Source organism: Anolis sagrei, chromosome X, assembly GCF_037176765.1.
Source record: "Anolis sagrei isolate rAnoSag1 chromosome X, rAnoSag1.mat, whole genome shotgun sequence".
Taxonomy (NCBI): Eukaryota; Metazoa; Chordata; class Lepidosauria; order Squamata; family Dactyloidae; genus Anolis; species Anolis sagrei.
In genome coordinates, this window is record NC_090034.1 from 105,681,205 (window position 1) to 105,700,524 (window position 19,320).

At 44.6% G+C, this 19,320-nt stretch overlaps 2 protein-coding genes and 1 non-coding gene across 3 annotated transcripts in view; 1 reads left to right on the forward strand and 2 right to left on the reverse strand.

The window, feature by feature from the left end:
- Window positions 1-6,819: 6,819 nt before the first annotated feature.
- Window positions 6,820-6,960, reverse strand: LOC132782203 (U4 spliceosomal RNA). Its single transcript, XR_009632041.1, has one exon. It is a non-coding gene; the product is annotated as a U4 spliceosomal RNA (small nuclear RNA).
- Window positions 6,961-12,247: 5,287 nt separating this feature from the next.
- LOC137097982 (syncollin-like) lies at window positions 12,248-13,106 on the forward strand. The gene has a single exon (XM_067473513.1). The coding sequence runs from the start codon at window positions 12,262-12,264 to the stop codon at window positions 12,658-12,660; it is 399 nt and encodes a 132-aa protein (XP_067329614.1). The 5' UTR covers window positions 12,248-12,261; the 3' UTR covers window positions 12,661-13,106.
- A 5,518-nt stretch (window positions 13,107-18,624) lies between these two features.
- The window catches only part of LOC132780256 (F-box only protein 50), a 16,568-nt gene continuing 15,872 nt past the window's right edge, over window positions 18,625-19,320 (reverse strand). Inside the window, exon 6 of the mRNA XM_067473514.1 lies at window positions 18,625-18,887. Coding sequence (XP_067329615.1) covers window positions 18,747-18,887 — 141 coding nt within the window. The 3' untranslated portion in view covers window positions 18,625-18,746. The remainder of the gene's footprint in view (window positions 18,888-19,320) is intronic.

The window sequence follows — 19,320 nt, forward strand, 5'->3', positions numbered from 1 at the left end:
GGACGAGAGAGAAACCAGGACATTTTAAAGGCCATTGAGTAAGTGGGAATGCAAAACTACACCTCCCAGGATCTCCATAGCATGGAGCTGTGGGCAGTTAAAAGAGGAGCCAAACTATATTCTTTCCATCAGAATGAGATGAAGCCATAGAACGATTAAAAGGCACAGAGATTAGGCTTGCTTTTGAACTCTTTTTGCAGCAATTGAAGGAAGCTGAGGACAAAGGAGGAGGGAGAGAAAAAAACCGGGACATTTTAAAGGCCGTTGAGTATGTGGGAATGCAAACGATTAAAAGGCACGGAGATGAGGCTTGCTTTTGAACTCATTTTGCAGCAATTGAAGGAAACTGAGGACGAAGGAGGAGGAAGAGAAAGAAACCGGGACATTTTAAAGGCCGTTGAGTAAGTGGGAATGCAAACGATTAAAAGGCATGGAGATGAGGCTTGCTTTTGAACTCATTTTGCAGCAATTGAAGGAAGCTGAGGACAAAGGAGGAGGGAGAGAAAAAAACCGGGACATTTTAAAGCCGTTGAGTATGTGGGAATGCAAACGATTAAAAGGCACGGAGATGAGGCTTGCTTTTGAACTCATTTTGCAGCAATTGAAGGAAACTGAGGACGAAGGAGGAGGAAGAGAAAGAAACCGGGACATTTTAAAGGCCGTTGAGTAAGTGGGAATGCAAACGATTAAAAGGCATGGAGATGAGGCTTGCTTTTGAACTCATTTTGCAGCAATTGAAGGAAGCTGAGGACAAAGGAGGAGGGAGAGAAAAAAACCGGGACATTTTAAAGGCCGTTGAGTATGTGGGAATGCAAACGATTAAAAGGCACGGAGATGAGGCTTGCTTTTGAACTCATTTTGCAGCAATTGAAGGAAACTGAGGACGAAGGAGGAGGAAGAGAAAGAGACCGGGACATTTTAAAGGCCGTTGAGTAAGTGGGAATGCAAACGATTAAAAGGCACAGAGATTAGGCTTGCTTTTGAACTCATTTTGCAGCAATTGAAGGAAGCTGAGGACAAAGGAGGAGGACGAGAGAGAAACCGGGACATTTTAAAGGCCGTTGAGTAAATGGGAATGCAAAACTACATCTCCCAGGATTTCCATAGCATGGAGCTGTGGGCAGTTAATACTATATTCTTTCCGCCAGAATGAGATGAGGCCATAGAATGATTACAAGGCACAGAGATGTGGCTTGATTTTGAACTCATTTTGCAGCAATTGAAGGAAGCTGAGGACAAAGGAGGAGGACGAGAGAGAAACCGGGACATTTTAAAGGCCGTTGAGTAAATGGGAATGCAAAACTACATCTCCCAGGATTTCCATAGCATGGAGCTGTGGGCAGTTAATACTATATTCTTTCCGCCAGAATGAGATGAGGCCATAGAATGATTAAAAGGCACAGAGATGTGGCTTGATTTTGAACTCATTTTGCAGCAATTGAAGGAAGCTGAGGACAAAGGAGGAGGACGGGAAAGAAACCAGGACATTTTAAAGGCCATTGAGTAAGTGGGAATGCAAACGATAAAAGGCACAGATATTAGGTTTGCTTTTGAACTCATTTTGCAGCAATTGAAGGAAGCTGAGGACAAAGGAGGAGGGAGAGAAAGAAACCAGGACATTTTAAAGGACATTGAGAAAGTGGGAATGCAAAACTACATCTCCCAGGATTTCCATAGCATGGAGCTGTGGGCAGTTAAAAGAGAGGCCAAGCCATAGAACGATTAAAAGGCACAGAGATGAGGCTTGCTTTTGAACTCATTTTGCAGCAATTGAAGGAAGCTGAGGACAAAGGAGGAGGGAGAGAAAGAAACCGGGACATTTTAAAGGCTGTTGAGTAAGTGGGAATGCAAAACTACATCTCCCAGGGTCTCCATAGCATGGAGCTGTGGGCAGTTAAAAGAGGGGCCAAACTATATTCTTTCCACCAGAATGAGATGAAGACATAGAACGATTAAAAGGCACAGAGATTAGGCTTGCTTTTGAACTCTTTTTGCAGCAATTGAAGGAAGCTGAGGACAAAGGAGGAGGGAGAGAAAAAAACCGGGACATTTTAAAGGCCGTTGAGTATGTGGGAATGCAAACGATTAAAAGGCACGGAGATGAGGCTTGCTTTTGAACTCATTTTGCAGCAATTGAAGGAAACTGAGGACGAAGGAGGAGGAAGAGAAAGAAACCGGGACATTTTAAAGGCCGTTGAGTAAGTGGGAATGCAAACGATTAAAAGGCATGGAGATGAGGCTTGCTTTTGAACTCATTTTGCAGCAATTGAAGGAAGCTGAGGACAAAGGAGGAGGGAGAGAAAAAAACCGGGACATTTTAAAGCCGTTGAGTATGTGGGAATGCAAACGATTAAAAGGCACGGAGATGAGGCTTGCTTTTGAACTCATTTTGCAGCAATTGAAGGAAACTGAGGACGAAGGAGGAGGAAGAGAAAGAAACCGGGACATTTTAAAGGCCGTTGAGTAAGTGGGAATGCAAACGATTAAAAGGCATGGAGATGAGGCTTGCTTTTGAACTCATTTTGCAGCAATTGAAGGAAGCTGAGGACAAAGGAGGAGGGAGAGAAAAAAACCGGGACATTTTAAAGGCCGTTGAGTATGTGGGAATGCAAACGATTAAAAGGCACGGAGATGAGGCTTGCTTTTGAACTCATTTTGCAGCAATTGAAGGAAACTGAGGACGAAGGAGGAGGAAGAGAAAGAGACCGGGACATTTTAAAGGCCGTTGAGTAAGTGGGAATGCAAACGATTAAAAGGCACAGAGATTAGGCTTGCTTTTGAACTCATTTTGCAGCAATTGAAGGAAGCTGAGGACAAAGGAGGAGGACGAGAGAGAAACCGGGACATTTTAAAGGCCGTTGAGTAAATGGGAATGCAAAACTACATCTCCCAGGATTTCCATAGCATGGAGCTGTGGGCAGTTAATACTATATTCTTTCCGCCAGAATGAGATGAGGCCATAGAATGATTACAAGGCACAGAGATGTGGCTTGATTTTGAACTCATTTTGCAGCAATTGAAGGAAGCTGAGGACAAAGGAGGAGGACGAGAGAGAAACCGGGACATTTTAAAGGCCGTTGAGTAAATGGGAATGCAAAACTACATCTCCCAGGATTTCCATAGCATGGAGCTGTGGGCAGTTAATACTATATTCTTTCCGCCAGAATGAGATGAGGCCATAGAATGATTAAAAGGCACAGAGATGTGGCTTGATTTTGAACTCATTTTGCAGCAATTGAAGGAAGCTGAGGACAAAGGAGGAGGACGGGAAAGAAACCAGGACATTTTAAAGGCCATTGAGTAAGTGGGAATGCAAACGATAAAAGGCACAGATATTAGGTTTGCTTTTGAACTCATTTTGCAGCAATTGAAGGAAGCTGAGGACAAAGGAGGAGGGAGAGAAAGAAACCAGGAGATTTTAAAGGCCGTTGAGAGAGTGGGAATGCAAAGGATTTTTTCCTACTACTTCAGGAGAATGCAAAGGCATGCCAACTTCAAGCAACAGAAAATAATTGTTAAGACCTTCATTTTTTCAGAGGCTTTTAAAGGCCTTGTTTTGGGCTTTTATGCCGCACAGCCGTTCCGCTTTTGCTTCTCCTTAATGGCTTTTGTTTCCTCTAATGGATGTTACGGCTGTTTCTAGCCATTCCAAAAAGCTTCTGGACTGGAAAGAGCGGGAAAACGAGGGTTTCATTTTGTGTAATCAATGCACAAACAAACAAAGGAAGGTCTTGCGTTGCAGACAATTGGAGTCCATCTTCTTGCATGCGTTTCTTATGGCTGAAATGGCTCTTGGGAGTTATAGGTTTGTGTAGTTTTTCACATTTCTTATGGCTGCAACGGCTCTTGGGTTGACAAAACAACTAAATCAGGGCCAGGATAATACTAAGCGTCCCAAGGTACCATAGCATTGAGCCGTTGCAATCAAAGTGATGCCAAACTGCATTAATTCTGCAGTGCGGAGGCAGCTTTGAACAATGGGAGTAATAACAACACAATGCAATAACAATATTGGTTGTGAGGTCTGTTGGAAACTAGGCAATGATGTCCAGGGTGCGGGAAAGAATTTTTTGTCTGTTGGAGGCAAGTGTGAAGGTTGCACTTGGCCACCTTGATTAGCATTGAATGGTCTTGCAGCTTCAAAGCCTGGCTGCATCCTGTCTGGGGGAAGGAATCTGTTGGGAGGTGTTAGCTGGGGGAATGACCTTGCAGCTTCAAAGCTTAGCTGCTTCCTGCCTGGGGGAGGGGAATCTGTTGTTGGGAGGTGTTAGCTGGGGGAATGGTCTTGCAGCTTCAAAGCTTGGCTGCTTCCTGCCAGGAGAGGGGAATATGTTGTTGAGAAGTGTTAGCTAGGGAATGGCCTTGCAGCTTCAAAGCCTGTCTGCTTCCTGCCTGGGGGAAATATGCAACCAACCAACTTTTGTCTGTTGGAGGTTATTATATATTATATATTCACAGACTGAGCCACAGCAACGTGTGGCAGGGGACGGCTAGTGTATGTGTGTGTGTGTGTACACATACACACACACACACACACACACACACACATATATATATTAGCTGTCCCCGGCCACGCGTTGCTGTGACCCAGTCAGTGTATATCTGTTTTGTGTGTGTATGCATATTTGTGTATATGTGTATACATGTGTGTTTGCATATATATGTATGGTTTTGCATATGTGTTGCAATATATGTGTGTGTATATATATGTATGTGTGTGTGTGTGGTTTTGTGCGTGTGATGTAATGTACCGTATTTTTTATATTTTTTGCTTTTTAAGTCCCTTCTGCTGTGTTTTTTCAGTGTTTTTATGAGTGATGGTCAGTCACTGGCCTGGTAGGTGCATGGTTTCCAAATCTGGTGTCAATTCATCCAGTGGTTTTTGAGTTATATTAATCCCACAAACGAACATTACATTTTTATTTATATAGATATCCTCTGAATGGGCATAGATTACATTATCATCAGCATATTGGAGTTCTACAACAGATGTTGTGACCTATCCTCTGAATGGGCACAGACTACATTATCATCTGCATATTGGAGTTCTATAACAGATGTTGTTGCTACCTATCCTCTGAATGGGCACAGACTATGTTATCATTGGCATATTGGAGTTGTAAGATACAGGGAAAACACAGTCAAAGCACCCCCGACAGACGGCCAGCCAGGCCGAGTTTGTTTTGAGGTTCTCTCCAGATGTTTACATTTCTGCAAGAGAGCAAATATGGAGCACTGGCTTCTCCTCCTCCTCCTTTCCTTTCCTTTCTTGCTCGAGATGATTTGCGGCTCCACCTGATGCGCAGGAGCCAGGAAACTACTTTGCGGTCTTGGAACAACTCAGGCTTCTCCGGAGACAATTATGGGGAAAATATGAAGCGGAATGAGAAATGGCCTCCCTTCACAGCCAAAGGCAGGAGACGAGGTTGAGAGGTGTGTATATCTGTGCAGTGTGTGTGTGTGTGTATGTGTCTATATATGTGTGGTGTGGATCTTCTAGATCCCTTGCAGCTTCAAAGCCTGGCTGCTTCCTGCCTGGGGGAAGGAATCTGTTGTTGGGAAGTATTAGCTGGGGGAATGGCCTCGCAGCTTCAAAGCCTGGCTCCTTCCTGCCTGGGTAGGGGGAAGCAGAATATAAATTATTATCATTATTATCATTATTATCATTATTATCATTATTATCATTATTATCATTATTATCATTATTATCATTATTGTGTTAGCTGGGGGAATGGCCTTGCAGCTTCAAAGCCTGTCTGCTTCCTTCCTGGGAGGGATGAATCTGTTGTTGAGAAGCAGTATATAAATATATTATTATTATTAGTGTTAGCTGGGAGAATGGTCTTGCAGCTTCAAAGCCTGGCTGCATTCTGCCTAGGGGAGGGGATCCTTTGTTGGGAGGGGTTAGCTGGCCCTCGCTGTTTCCTGTCTGGAGTTCCTCAGCTAACACTTCCCACAAATAGATTCCCCCCCCTTCCTGGCACCCAGGCTTTGAAGCTGCAAGGCCATTCTCCCAGCTAACACTAACAATAATAATAATAATAATAATAATAATAATAATATATTTATATACCACTGCCCAACAACAGATTCCTCTCTCCCAGGCAGGAAGCAGCCAGGCTTTGAAGCTGCAAGGGCCTTTTCCCAGCTAACACTAATAATAATAATAATAATAATAATAATAATAATAATAATAATCAATAATAAAATAACAATAAAATAATAATAATTAAATAATAATAATAATTAAATAATAATAATTTATATACCGCTTCCAAGCAACATATTCCTCCCCCCCCGGCAGGAAGCAGCCAGCCTTTGAAGCTGCAAGGCCATTCAGTGCTAACCAAGGCAGTTCTCAAACCGTAGACATCAATCAATCCACAGATACACAAACCCCTTTTTCCAACAGGCTTCACAACCTCTGAAAATACCTGCCATAAGTAGGCGAAACGTCAGGAGAGAGTGCCGCTCCATAGCTATCGTATTATCAAGGCAGTTCCTTCCTCAAACCCTAAGACATCAATCAATCCACAGATACATAAACCCCATTTTCCAACAGGCTTCACATCCTCTGAAAATACCTGCCCCCTAAGTAGGCGAAATGTCAGGAGAGAGTGCTGCTCCATAGCTATCGTATTATCAAGGAAGTTCCTTCCTCAAACCTTAGACATCAATCCACAGATACATAAACCCCATTTCCCAACAAGCTTCACAACCTCTGAAAATACCTGCCATAAGTAGGCGAAATATCAGGAGAGAGCGCTGCTCCATACAGATAGTAGTACCTCTTCTATTTTTGTCACCGAGAGTATTCAGTCTCCGTAGAGACTGTCAAAAATTGCCATTGCCGACTATATTTCAAGTCGTCATGGCGGGGTATTGGGAAAAGTTTTCAATTAGCAATAATCGCGCCTCGGATTAACCTCATTGGCTACGATACTGCCACTGCGCAAAGCTACCCACTCTATCGCGCAGGGCCCAGCCCTTGGCGACAGGGTCTCTTCCACGTCACAGCGACCCCATTCATCTACCCACGTGAAAAGCGGACAGCATTTGGGATTATTCACTAAACGACATTATCAGTGTCTATGCGCTCAAAAATAACATTTTCGAAATATTTGTCCTTTTTCTCTCTCCATTTCTCAGCGACCGCCGCACCGCAAAGGATTCTGGGTGACGCATGCAAATTTAGAGAAGAGTCAGAACTGGGAAGGTTTATGGAATGACGCAGAAAGGGGAAAAGGGGCGGAGAATGGAAAAAGAGAAGAGCCAATCACGAGCAAGGGGGCGGGGATTCGCCACAGTACAGCCTTGGCCGCTCTTTCTGCGCATGCGCGGGTGTTTCAGCTAGGGGAATACTGTACTTACAGCCTTTAGCCGCTCTTTCGGCGCATGCGCGGGTGTTCCAGCTAGGGGAATACTGCACTTACAGCCGTTAGCCGCTCTTCTGCGCATGCGCAGGTGTTCCAGCTAGGGGAATACTGCACTGACTACCGCCCTGAGCCGCTCTTTCTGCGCATGCGCGGGTTTTCCAGCTAGGGGAAACTGCACTGACTACAGCCTTGAGCCGTTCTTTCTGCGCATGCGCGGGTGTTCCAGCTAGGGGAATACTGCACTTACAGCCGTTAGCCGCTCTTCTGCGCATGCGCGGGTGTTCCAGCTAGGGGAATACTGTTTTGGAGCAATGCTTTCCAGAATCTCTTTTGCAGGATAGTGGGAGTTGTAGTCCAAAGCTGAAAGATAGTTTCAGCCTCATGTAAACAGCATCGAGTCCCTTGGGGAGATGGTAGCGGGGTACAAATAAAGTTATTATTATTGTTGTTGTTGTTATTATTATTATTATTATTTCTCTCTGGATCTCCCATAGCAAGGAATCCAATGGCAGTTTAGAACTGGATTAATTCTGCAGAGCAGATGCATCCTCTCCTTATTGCAACAGGCCATCCAATACTGTACTATGGCATTGAGAACTTGTTGAACTACAACTTCCAGGAGAAAAGAGGAGATACTGTCAGGTGCAGAATTAATACCTCTGAGGATGCTTGCCAAAGTGTGGGCGAAACGTCAGGAGAGAATGCCTCTAGACCATGGCCATACAGCCCAAAAAAACCTACAACAACCCAGAATTAATACAGTTCAGTACTACTTGGATATCCCACGGTTGCATGTTATGGACTCCCAAAAGTTGTAGTTTTTTGCATTTTTGAGTAAGAGGAGACTTTGCAAAACTACAAATCCCAGGATCCCCTAACCTGGAGTTATAGCACTTCAAGTGGTACTAAACTGCATTAATTCTGCATTGCAGATGCACCCTCTCCTTATTGCAACAAACCATCCAATACTGTACTATGGCATTGAGATCTTGTTGAACTACAACTCCTAGGAGAAAAGAGGAAATGCTGTCAGGTGCAGAATTAATGCACTTTAGTACTACTTGGATATACTATGGTTCCATGTTATGGGATCCCAAAAGTTGTAGGTTTTTGCACTTTTTGTGCAAGAGGAGACTTTGCAAAACAACAAATCCCATGCATTGAGATCTTGTTGGACTACAGCTCCCAGGAGAAAAGAGGAGATGCTGTCAAGTTCTTCTACACTGCAGAATTAATGCAGTTTAGCACCACTTGGATATGCCATGGTTCCATGTTATGGGATCCCAAAAGTTGTAGGTTTTTGCACTTTTTGTGCAAGAGGAGACTTTGCAAAACAACAAATCCCATGCATTGAGATCTTGTTGGACTACAGCTCCCAGGAGAAAAGAGGAGATGCTGTCAAGTTCTTCTACACTGCAGAATTAATGCAGTTTAGCACCACTTGGATATGCCATGGTTCCATGTTATGGCATCCCAAAAGTTGTAGTTTTTTGTACTTTTTTGTGCAAGAGGAGACTTTGCAAAAGTACAAATCCCATGCATTGAGATCTTGTTGAACTACAGCTCCCAGGAGAAAAGAAGAGATGCTCTCCGGTGCCTCTACACTGCAGAATTAATGTAGTTTAGTACCACTTGGATATACCATGGCTCCATGCTATGGACTCCCAAGAGTTGTAGTTTGTGCAAGAGGAGACTTTGCAAAACTACAAATCCCAGGATCCCCTAACATGGAGGTATAGCAGTTCAAGTGTGCCAAACTGCATTAATTCTGCAGTGTAGACGCGCCCGCTTTACTTTTCCATGGAAGGAAGGTTACACCTGGATGCCTGGGAAGAGGCAGATGGAGTAAACAATACAACTTAATGGAGCGAAAGGCCAAATGTTCCAAGATTAGATATGTATGTATATAGAGATATATATAAAAATACTGGAACAGTTGGGGAGATAAATGTGCAATGACCATTGGAACAGTTCAAAGTACGCTCGTGGATTACGTGTTTAACTCTGAATGTAATGTTTTTAAATGTTTTAATTGCTTTTAATGTACTTTTTAATTATATTGTAATATTTATTTTAAGTATACATTGTGTTTTAAGGCATCGAATCGTTGCCTGTATGGAAAGCCGCCTTGAGGTCGTAAATATAAATAAATAATCTATATAAATAAAAATGTAATGTTCGTTTGTGGGATTAACATAACTCAAAAACCACTGTGTAAATTGACACCAAATTTGGACACAAGACACTGATCAGGCCAACAAGTGACCATCACTCATAAAAACACTGAAAAACGCAGCAGAAGGGACTTAAGAAGCCAAAACACAGAAAAAATACATTGCAACACATGCACAAAACCATATATGTACAGAAACACACATATATGCATACACAAAACATACACAGAAAGAAGGAAGGAAGGAGAGAAGGAACGAAAGAGAGAAAGAGGGAGGGAAGGAAGGAAGGAAAGACAGGTAGAGAAGGAAGGAAGGAGAGATGGAAATAAAAAAGTGAAGGAGGGAAGGATGGAGAGAAGGAAGGAAAAAGAAGGAGGGAGGGAGGGACGGAGGGAGAAAGGAAGGAAGGGAAGGAGAGAAAGAAGGGAGAGAGAGAGAGGAAGGAAGGAGACAAGGAAGGAAGGAGTCAAGGAAAGAGACAAGGAAGGAAGGAGACAAGGAAGGAGGGAAGGAGAGAAGAAAGGAAGGAGACAAGGAAGGAAGGAGACAAGGAAGGAAGGAAGGAAAGAAGGAAGGAAGGAAGGAAGGAAAGGAGGAAGGGAGAGAAAGAAGGAAGAGAGGGAGGGAGAGAGGAGAGAAGGAAGAAAGAAGACAAAGAAGGAAGGAAGGAGAAAAGAAAGGAAGGAGACAAGGAAGGGAGGGAAGGAAGGGAAGGAGAGAAAGAAGGGAGAGAGGGAGGAAGGGAGGAGAGAAGGAAGGAAGGAGTCAAGGAAAGAAGGAAAGAGACAAGGAAGGAAGGGGACAAAGAAGGAAGGAAGGAGAAAAGAAAGGAACGAGACAAGGAAGAAGGGAAGGAAGGAAAGAAGGAAGGAGACAAGGAAGGAAGGAGACAAGGAAGGAGGGAAGGAGAAAAGAAAGGAAGGAGGGAAGGAAGGAAGGAAGGAAGGAAGGAAGGAAGGAAGGAAGGAAGGAAGGAAGGAAGGAAGGAAGGAAGAGGAAGGAAGGAAGGAAAGGAGCAAATAAAAAAGTGAAAGAGGGAAGGAAAGAGAAGGAACGAAAAAGATAAAGACGGAGGGAAGGAAGAAAGGAAAGAGACAAGGAAGGATGGAACTAAAGAGTAATGGAAGTAAGAAAAGATAGAGAAGGAATAAAGAAGAAGGGAAAGAAAAAGGGAAGAAAAGAGAGAGAGAGAGAGAGAGAGAGAAGGAAGGTTGGCCACACCAACGCGTGGCGGGTACAGCTAATAAATAAGTAAAGGTTGAGAGGAACACATACTTCCAACCTAAGGAAATGCCAATTTGGAGCAAAATTACAAAACTGAGGCAGTGGGTCACAGAGGTCCTCCCTTGCAAAGCTCTGCCTCAGTTTCCCTTTTGCTTAATCCTCTATCTAACCTATTATCTTAAAATAGAATTCAATTTAGAGCTCTCTGAAAAGGATGAATTAAAACCATAAAGTACCAGTTTCAAAATATGTGAAGATAAGGAGGCCTTTCTTTTCCTTTTTCTGCTCTTTCTTGAACTTTCGTATAGTAGTAGTAGTAGTAATAATAATAATAATAATAATAATATCTTTTTTCAATACTTATAATCCTTTTAATCAATATGTGTATCAATCTATCTATATGTGTGTATGTATATATATGTATGTCTGTGTGTACATATGTGTGTATATGTGTGTATGTACTATGCATGTATATAATATATATGCATATATGTGTCATGTGTGTATGTGTGTGTGTGCATGTATATGTGTGAGGATATACATATATAAGTATACACATATGTGTGTACTATGTCTGTATATAATATATATGTATGTATATGTGTATGTGTATATGCATATATATGTATGTGTGTACATATGTGTCTGTATAATATATGTGTATATGTCTATATGTACATATGTGTATGTATTTGTGTATGTGTTTGTATATATATGTGTGTGTAATGTGTGTATGTATATGTGTGTGGATACACACACACACACACAGATATATATATATATATATATATATATATATATATATATATATATAGGTAAAGGTAAAGGTTGTCCCCTGACATTAAGTCCAGTCATGTCTGACTCTGGGGTGTGGTGCTCATCTCCATTTCTAAGCCAAAGAGCCAGCGTTGTCCATAGACACCTCCAAGGTCATGTGGCCGGCATGACTGCATGGAGCGCCCTTACCTTCCCGCTGGAGCGGTACCTATTGATCTACTCACATTTGCATGTTTTTGAACTGCTAGGTTGGCAGAAGCTAGGGCTGACAGCGGAAGCTCACGCCGCTCCCCGGAATCGAACCTGCGACCTTTCGATCAACAAGCTCAGCAGCTCAGTGCTTTAACCCACTGCGCCACCGGGGCCCCTATATATATATATGTATATTCCTACCTACCTACCTACCTGTGTGTGTGTGAAATGGCAATGGCCTTGGTGCTGCAAACAGCCCACCGACTGCATGTTCTCCATCCTTGACCTAGAAATGGGGAAGAAACATCATCTTCTTATGGACCCAATTATTGATCGAGCAGACTCAGTGCCCTCCTGCAACTGGCATCTTTCACACCCTTATCTTCGCCCAAACCTTGGCATTGGCCCCGTGTTCCATTGGCCAACCTTGGCTGTTGAAGGCCTTGCCAAGAGGTCTATATAAAGACACCTCCCATCCACTGGAGCCCAGCTATTTCCATTGGGTGATAGATATCAAGATGAAGGTCTCGGCCACACTCTTCCTCTTGCCCATCCTCTTTGCCCTGGGCTGGACGCAATGCCCGGCTCCGGCTGACCTGAAGCGGGAAGATGGCACCAAAGCCTGCGCCCTCCTCTACACCGAGAACAGCCCCTACTACGACCAGTGCTGTGCCGGTAACGTCTTGGAGATCCAACCTGGTGAGGACCAGCCATACATGCCTTCCGCCTTCAACAACAAGGTCTCCTCCTTAGTGGTGGCCCAGCGCTGCGAGCTCAACGTCTGGTCCTCCAAGGCCAAAGGTGGCAAGACACGCAAGTTCAAGACTGGAGCCTTCCCACGGCTCCAGGAGTACCGGCGGGGCATCTTCGGAGACTGGAACAATGCCATCTCCGCCTATTACTGCACCTGCAGCTAAAGTGGGGGGCCGGAATGGTGCTGAGTCTGATCTAGAAGAGATCGTGCTTGGATCAGGTAGGACACCACGACCCCAACCCAGAACCAGTAACATTGCAAACTTCTCTCCTCTTGTCCAGAAAGCTCCTTCTCCAAATGCTCTTGAAGTCTGGCCCATTGCTGGATTGGTACCTCTGGTTTTCAGCTTGAAGCAACCAAGAAGAGACCTTGCTTGGATCCACTATGATTTGCATCCAGACCTTGCAATGTCTCCAACGTTGACTCCTTCTCTCAGCTTGTCCAGAAAGCTCCTTCTCCAAATGCCCTCTTCTTCTTCACAGTCATTGCGAGATATAGAGTGCTTTCAGATTGAAGCCACCAAGAAGAAATTTTGCTTGCATCCATCATACCTCAGGCTATGATTTGCACCCAGATCCTGCAACATCTCCACATCTCGTCTTCCGCAGAAAGCTCTTCTGCTTTGAAATCTGACCCACTGCAACATATAGATGGATAACCATGGCTTTTGTCTTTTGGAAACCACAAAGGGACCCTCTTTGGGTCCACCATGATTTGTACCCAGACCCTGCAACATCTTGAACATTAAACCTCATGGAAAGCTCTTCCCAGAGTCTGGTCCATTCCAAGATGGTGAGATCTTCTTCTCCAAAGCCAGGCCTGTTACAAGATAGAAATGGATAACCACAGCTTTCCTCTTGCAGAAACTAAGAAGAGAGTTTGTTTGGATCGATGAAGCCTTGCCACCCAGAACTTGCAATGTCTCAAATATTGAACTCTTATCTCATCTTCCCAGAAATGACAACAACAACTCTTCTTCTTCAAATTCTGGCCCATTGCAATATACAGATAACCTAAGGCTTCCATTGTGTGGTAACCAAGAAGGGACCTTGCTTGGATCCGTCATGAGTTGCATCCAGACCCTGCAACATCTTGAACATTCAACCCTTCTCTCATGGAAAGCTCTTCCCAGAGTCTCCTCTTTCTCCAGAGTCTGGTCCATTCCAAGATGGTGAGATCTTCTTCTCCAAAGCCAGGCCTGTTGCAAGATACAGATGAATATCCACAGCTTCCCTCTTGCAGAAACCAAGAAGAGACTTTGTTTGGATCAATGAAGCCTTGCCACCCAGAACTTGCAATGTCTCAAATATTGAACTCTTATCTCATCTTCCCAGAAATGACAACAACAACTCTTCTTCTTCAAATTCTGGCCCATTGCAATATACAGATAACAATGGCTTCTGTTGTGTGGCAACCAAGAAGGGACCTTCCTTGGATCCATCATGAGTCACACCAGACCCTGTAATATTTCAAACATCAACCCTTTTTCTTGTCTTCCTAGAAACGACAACAACAACAACAACTCATCTTCTAAGTCTGGCCCATTGCAATATACAAATAACTTAAGGCTTCCATTGTGTGGCAACCAAGAAGGGACCTTGCTTGGATCCATCATGAGTTGCACCCAGACCCTGCAATATCTTGAACATTCAACCCTTCTCTCATGGAAAGCTCTTCCCAGAGTCTCCTCTTTCTCCGGAGTCTGGTCCATTCCAAGATGGAGAGATCTTCTTCTCCAAAGCTAAGCCTGTTGCAAGATACAGATGGATAACCATGGCTTTCCTCCTGCAGAAACCAAGAAGTGACTTTGCTTGGATTGTTGAAGACTTGCCACCCAGACCCTGCAATGTCTCAAATATTAAATTCATCTTCCCAGAAATGACACCAACAACTCTTCTTCTTCTTTGTCTGGCACATTGCAATATACAAATAACGAAGGCTTTTATTGTGCGGCCACCAGAAGGGACCTTCCTTGGATCCATTATGAGTTGCACCTAGATCCTGTAATGTCTCAAACATCAAACCTTCTCTTGTCTTCCCAGGAACAACAACAACAACTCTAAGTCTGGCCCATTGCAATACACAAATAACTAAGGCTTCCATTGCATGGCAACCAAGAAGGGACCTTCCTTGGATCCATTATGATTTGCACCCAGAACATCTTGAACATCAAACTCTTCTCCTGTCTTCCCAGAAACAACAACAACAACAACTCTTCCTCCTCTTCCTCTTCTTCAAAGTCTGGCCCAGTGAAATACACAAATAACTAAGGCTTCCAATATGTGGCAACCAAGGAGGGACCTTCCTTGGACCCATCATGATTTGCACCCAGAACATCTTGAACATCAAACCCTTCTCCTGTCTTCCCAGAAACAGCAACAACAACTCTTCCTCCTCTTCCTCTTCTTCAAAGTAGCCCAGTGCAATATACAAATAACTATGTCTTCCATTGTGCAGCGACCAAGAAGGGACCTTCCTTGGATCCATCATGATTTGCACCCAGAACATCTTGAACATCATATCCTTCTCCAGTCTTCCCAGATACAACAACAACTACTACTACTACTACTACTACTACTACAGCTACTCTTCCTCCTTTTCCTCTTCTTCAAAGTCTGGCCCAGTGCAATATACAAATAACAAAGGCTTCCATTGTGCGGTGACCAAGAAGGGACCTTCCTTGGATCCATCATGATTTGCACGCATAACATCAAATCCTTCTCCTGTCTTCCCAGAAACAACAACAACGACGACGACGACTACTACTACTACTAATCTTCCTCTTTTCCTCTTCTTCAAAGTCTGGCCCAGTGCAATATACTAATAACTAAGACTTCTAATATGTGGCGACCAAGGAGGGACCTTCTTTTGATCCATCATGAGTTGCACCCAGAACATCTTGAATATCAAACCTTTCTCCTGTCTTCCCAGAAACAAGAGCAACTACTCATCTTCTTCCTCCTCTACTAAGTCATGATTTGCACCCAGACCTTGTAACATCTCAAACATGAAACCTTTCTCTCAACTTCTCCAGAAAGCCCATCTTTCTCAAGTCAGATCCATTCCAAGATGGTGCGATACAGATGGAAAACTACATCTTTCGTCTCTCTCAGCAGTGAAGAATCCATCGGTACCCACTGCAGAACAGAACGCATCACTGCCAAAATATACAAGTAAGGGTGTGTTTATTCTCCTCCCAAATGGAAACAATATGCACGATCGGATGGGGATTTTTCCCCATCTGAAGGAGCCCAGTCTGGCCACCTTTCTTGAATGCTTTGAGCCGTCTTGACCTCCTTCCACCTCTCTTCTGGGGCTGTTTGAGGACGGGCCTTCCTTCTTCAAATTCTCTTTGCAAACTCACCTCCCCTTTCTCCACCTCCTCCATTCTCGGCTATTATTGTAGCCGCTAAACGTAATTAAAAGTGAAGCAACATGACTTTGGAAACGTGTCTCTCTGTTTTGTATGTAGCTCAAGGTCGGTCGGCAAACGGGTAGTTTTGTTTTTTTTTCCTCCCGCCGCTTGTAAACATTTAATTGGAAAGAGCTTTTTTGCAACAAGCCCGAGAGCGGAATACAATAATCCCCACCAAGCAAAACGCTTTTCAATTTGCTTCTCGTTCCTCAGAGGCATTGCCAAATTTGGCAAGGGAAGGGAAGGGCGGGGGGTTTGGATCGGGGCCAAGAAGGAGCCACTCTTCTCCGTCGGAAGCGCTTTGGGAAGGCGGGAGGTCGGTCTTTGCTCCCTTTTCTCATCCAAAGAAAGAAGGGAAACGTAGAAACAGTGGGGACACTTTGTTTTTTGGGGTTCATTCTGTGCAAACGCCGCACTGGAAAAACAGAATATTCTGTGCAGATAAGTACAGTTTGGGGTTCGTTCTGCGCAAACGCCGCACTAGGAAAACAGAATATTCTGTGCAAGTTTGGGGTTCGTTCTGCGCAAACGCCGCACTAGGAAAACAGAATATTCTGTGCAAGTTTGGGGTTCGTTCTGCGCAAACGCCGCACTAGGAAAACAGAATATTCTGTGCAAGTTTGGGGTTCGTTCTGCGCAAACGCCGCACTGGGAAAACAGAATATTCTGTGCAGAAAAATACCGTTTGGGGCTCGTTCTGTGCAAACGCCGCACCGGGAAAACAGAATATTCTGTGCAGATAAGTACAGTTTGGGGTTCGTTCTGCGCAAACGCCGCACTGGGAAAACAGAATATTCTGTGCAGAAAAATATTGGCTGGTTATGATGGGAGCGTCTCCTTTAATTACACTATGCAACACAACACAACACGGTGGCTCAGTGGGTTAAACTGCTGAGCTGCTGAACTTGTTGACCGAAAGGTCGCAGCAGGTTCAAATCCAGGGAGAGGCGTGAGCTCCTACTGTCAGCCCCAGCTTCTGCCAACCTAGCAGTTCAAAAACAGGTAAATGTGAATAAATGTGAAGGTAAGGGTGCTCCATTCAGTCATACTGGCCACTGACTGAAAGGTGGCAGGTTCGAATCTCGGGAGTGGGGTGAGCTTCTGCTGTCAGCCCCAGCTTCTGCCAACCTTGCAGTTTGAAAACATACAAATGTGAGTAGATCATACAAATATGATAACATAACGAATATGAAACATACAAATGTGAGTAGACTGCTCCGTTGAGAAGGTAAGGGTGCTCCATGCAGTCATGCCGGCCTCTGACTGAAAGGTGCCAGGTTGAAATCTGGGAGTGAGGTGACCTTCCGCTGTCAGCCCCAGCTTCTGTCAACCTAGCAGTTTGAAAACATACAAATGTGAATAGAAAAATAGATACCGCTCCGATAGGAAGGTAATAGCGCTCCATGCAATCATGCTGGCAACTGACTGAAAAGTGGCAGGTTCAAAACTGGGGAGCAGTGTGAGCTCCCGCTGTCAGCCCCAGCTTCTGCCAACCTAGCAGTTCAAAAACATGGAAATGTGAGTAGATCAATAGGTACTGCTCCGGCTGGAAGATAAGGGCACTCCATGCAGTCATGCTGGCCACTGACTGAAAGGCAGCAGGTTCGAATCTGAGGAGTGGGGTGAGCTTCTGCTGTCAGCCCCAGCTTCTGCCAACCTAGCAGTTTGAAAACATGCAAATGTGAATAGATGAATTGATTCCGCTCCATGCAGTCATACCGGCCATTGACTGAAAGGTGGCATTTTCGAATCTGGGGAATGAGGTGAGCTTCCACTGTCAGCCCCAGCTTCTGCCAACCTAGCAGTTCAAAAACATGCAAATGTGAGTAGATCATTAGATACCACTCCAATGAGAAGGTAAGGGTGCTCCATGCAGTCATGCCGGCCACTGACTGAAAGGTGGTAGGTTCGAATCCAGGGAGCAGGGTGAGCTCCTGCTGTCAGCCCCAGCTTCTGCCAACCTAGCAGTTCGAAAATGTACAAATGTGAATAGATGAATCGATTCCGCTCCGATGGGAAGGTAAGGGTGCTCCATGCAGTCATGCCAGCCACTGACTGAAAGGTCACAGGTTCGAATCTGGGGAGTGAGGTGAGCTTCCACTGTCAGCCCCAGCTTTTGCCAACCTAGCAGTTCGAAAACATGTAAATGTGAGTAGATCATTAGATACCTCTCCAATGAGAAGGTAAGGGTGCTCCATGCAGTCATGCCGGCCACTGACCAAAAGGTGGCAGGTTCAAATCTGCGAAGTGAGGTGAGTTTCCACTGTCATCCCCAGCTTCTGCCAACCCAGCAGTTCGAAAACATGCAAATGTGAGTAGATAAATAGATACCGCTCTGATAGGAAGGTAAGGGAGCTCCATGCAGTCATGCCAGCCACTGACTGAAAGGTGAAAGGTTCGAAACTGGGGAGCAGGGTGAGCTCCCACTGTCAGCTCCAGCTTCTGCCAACCTAGCAGTTCAAAAACATGCAAATGTGAGTAGTGAATTTTCTGTCTGTCCATGTATCAGAAGCATTCTCTCCTGACGTTTCACCCCCATAAAAATGGGAAAAGTTTATCAAACTGCAAAAACTTCATGACATCCTGCTATAGCACATTTTGCTCTAGTTTTCCAATTTGCAGAGGGGAAGGGTTAGTTGGAAGGGATCACAATACACACACATATCAATCCTGCACACACACACAAACACACACAAAGATATGGCTGGAAAATTCCAGTTTGGTGTCTTGCTTTTAATCCAGATTTCAAGCTCAAGGGTCACCATTGGGTTATAAATGTCATTTTAAGGCACTAAACAAAACATATTTAAACGAGGTGCAATGATGCTCTTTGCTCAGTCCTTCAACTGCACCGAAACGCTGCTGTCCGTCACTCGGGTTCGGAGAAGTCCGTCCGTTGTTTCCACGTCTTTGGTCTTGTGCAGAAAATGGACGTAGCGAGCGCCGGGGCCGTAGCCCTTGAAGACGTGAGAAACCTGGACAAGAAATCGAAACTTAGAGTTGGAAGGGGCCCCTAAAGGCCATCTAGTCCAACCTCCTCCCATCAGGCAGGGAAACACAATCTGATCCCTCTCGACAGATGGCCATCCAGCCTTGGCTTATAACCCTCCAGAGAAAGAGACTCCAATGGACTCTATATTCTACTAGAGTTGGAAGGGACCCCTAAAGGCCATCTAGTCCAACCTCCTCTCGTCAGGCAGAAAGACACAATCTGATCCCTCCCGACAGTTGGCCACCCAGCCTTGGCTTATAACCCTCCAGAGAAGGAGACTCCAATGGATGCCCTGGCAGTCCAGTCTAACCCCCTCCCGTCAGGCAGGAAGACGCAATCCGATCCCTCCCAACAGATGGCCATTCAGCCTTTGCTTATAACCCTCCAATTGACTCCCTGGCAGTCTATCTTCTACT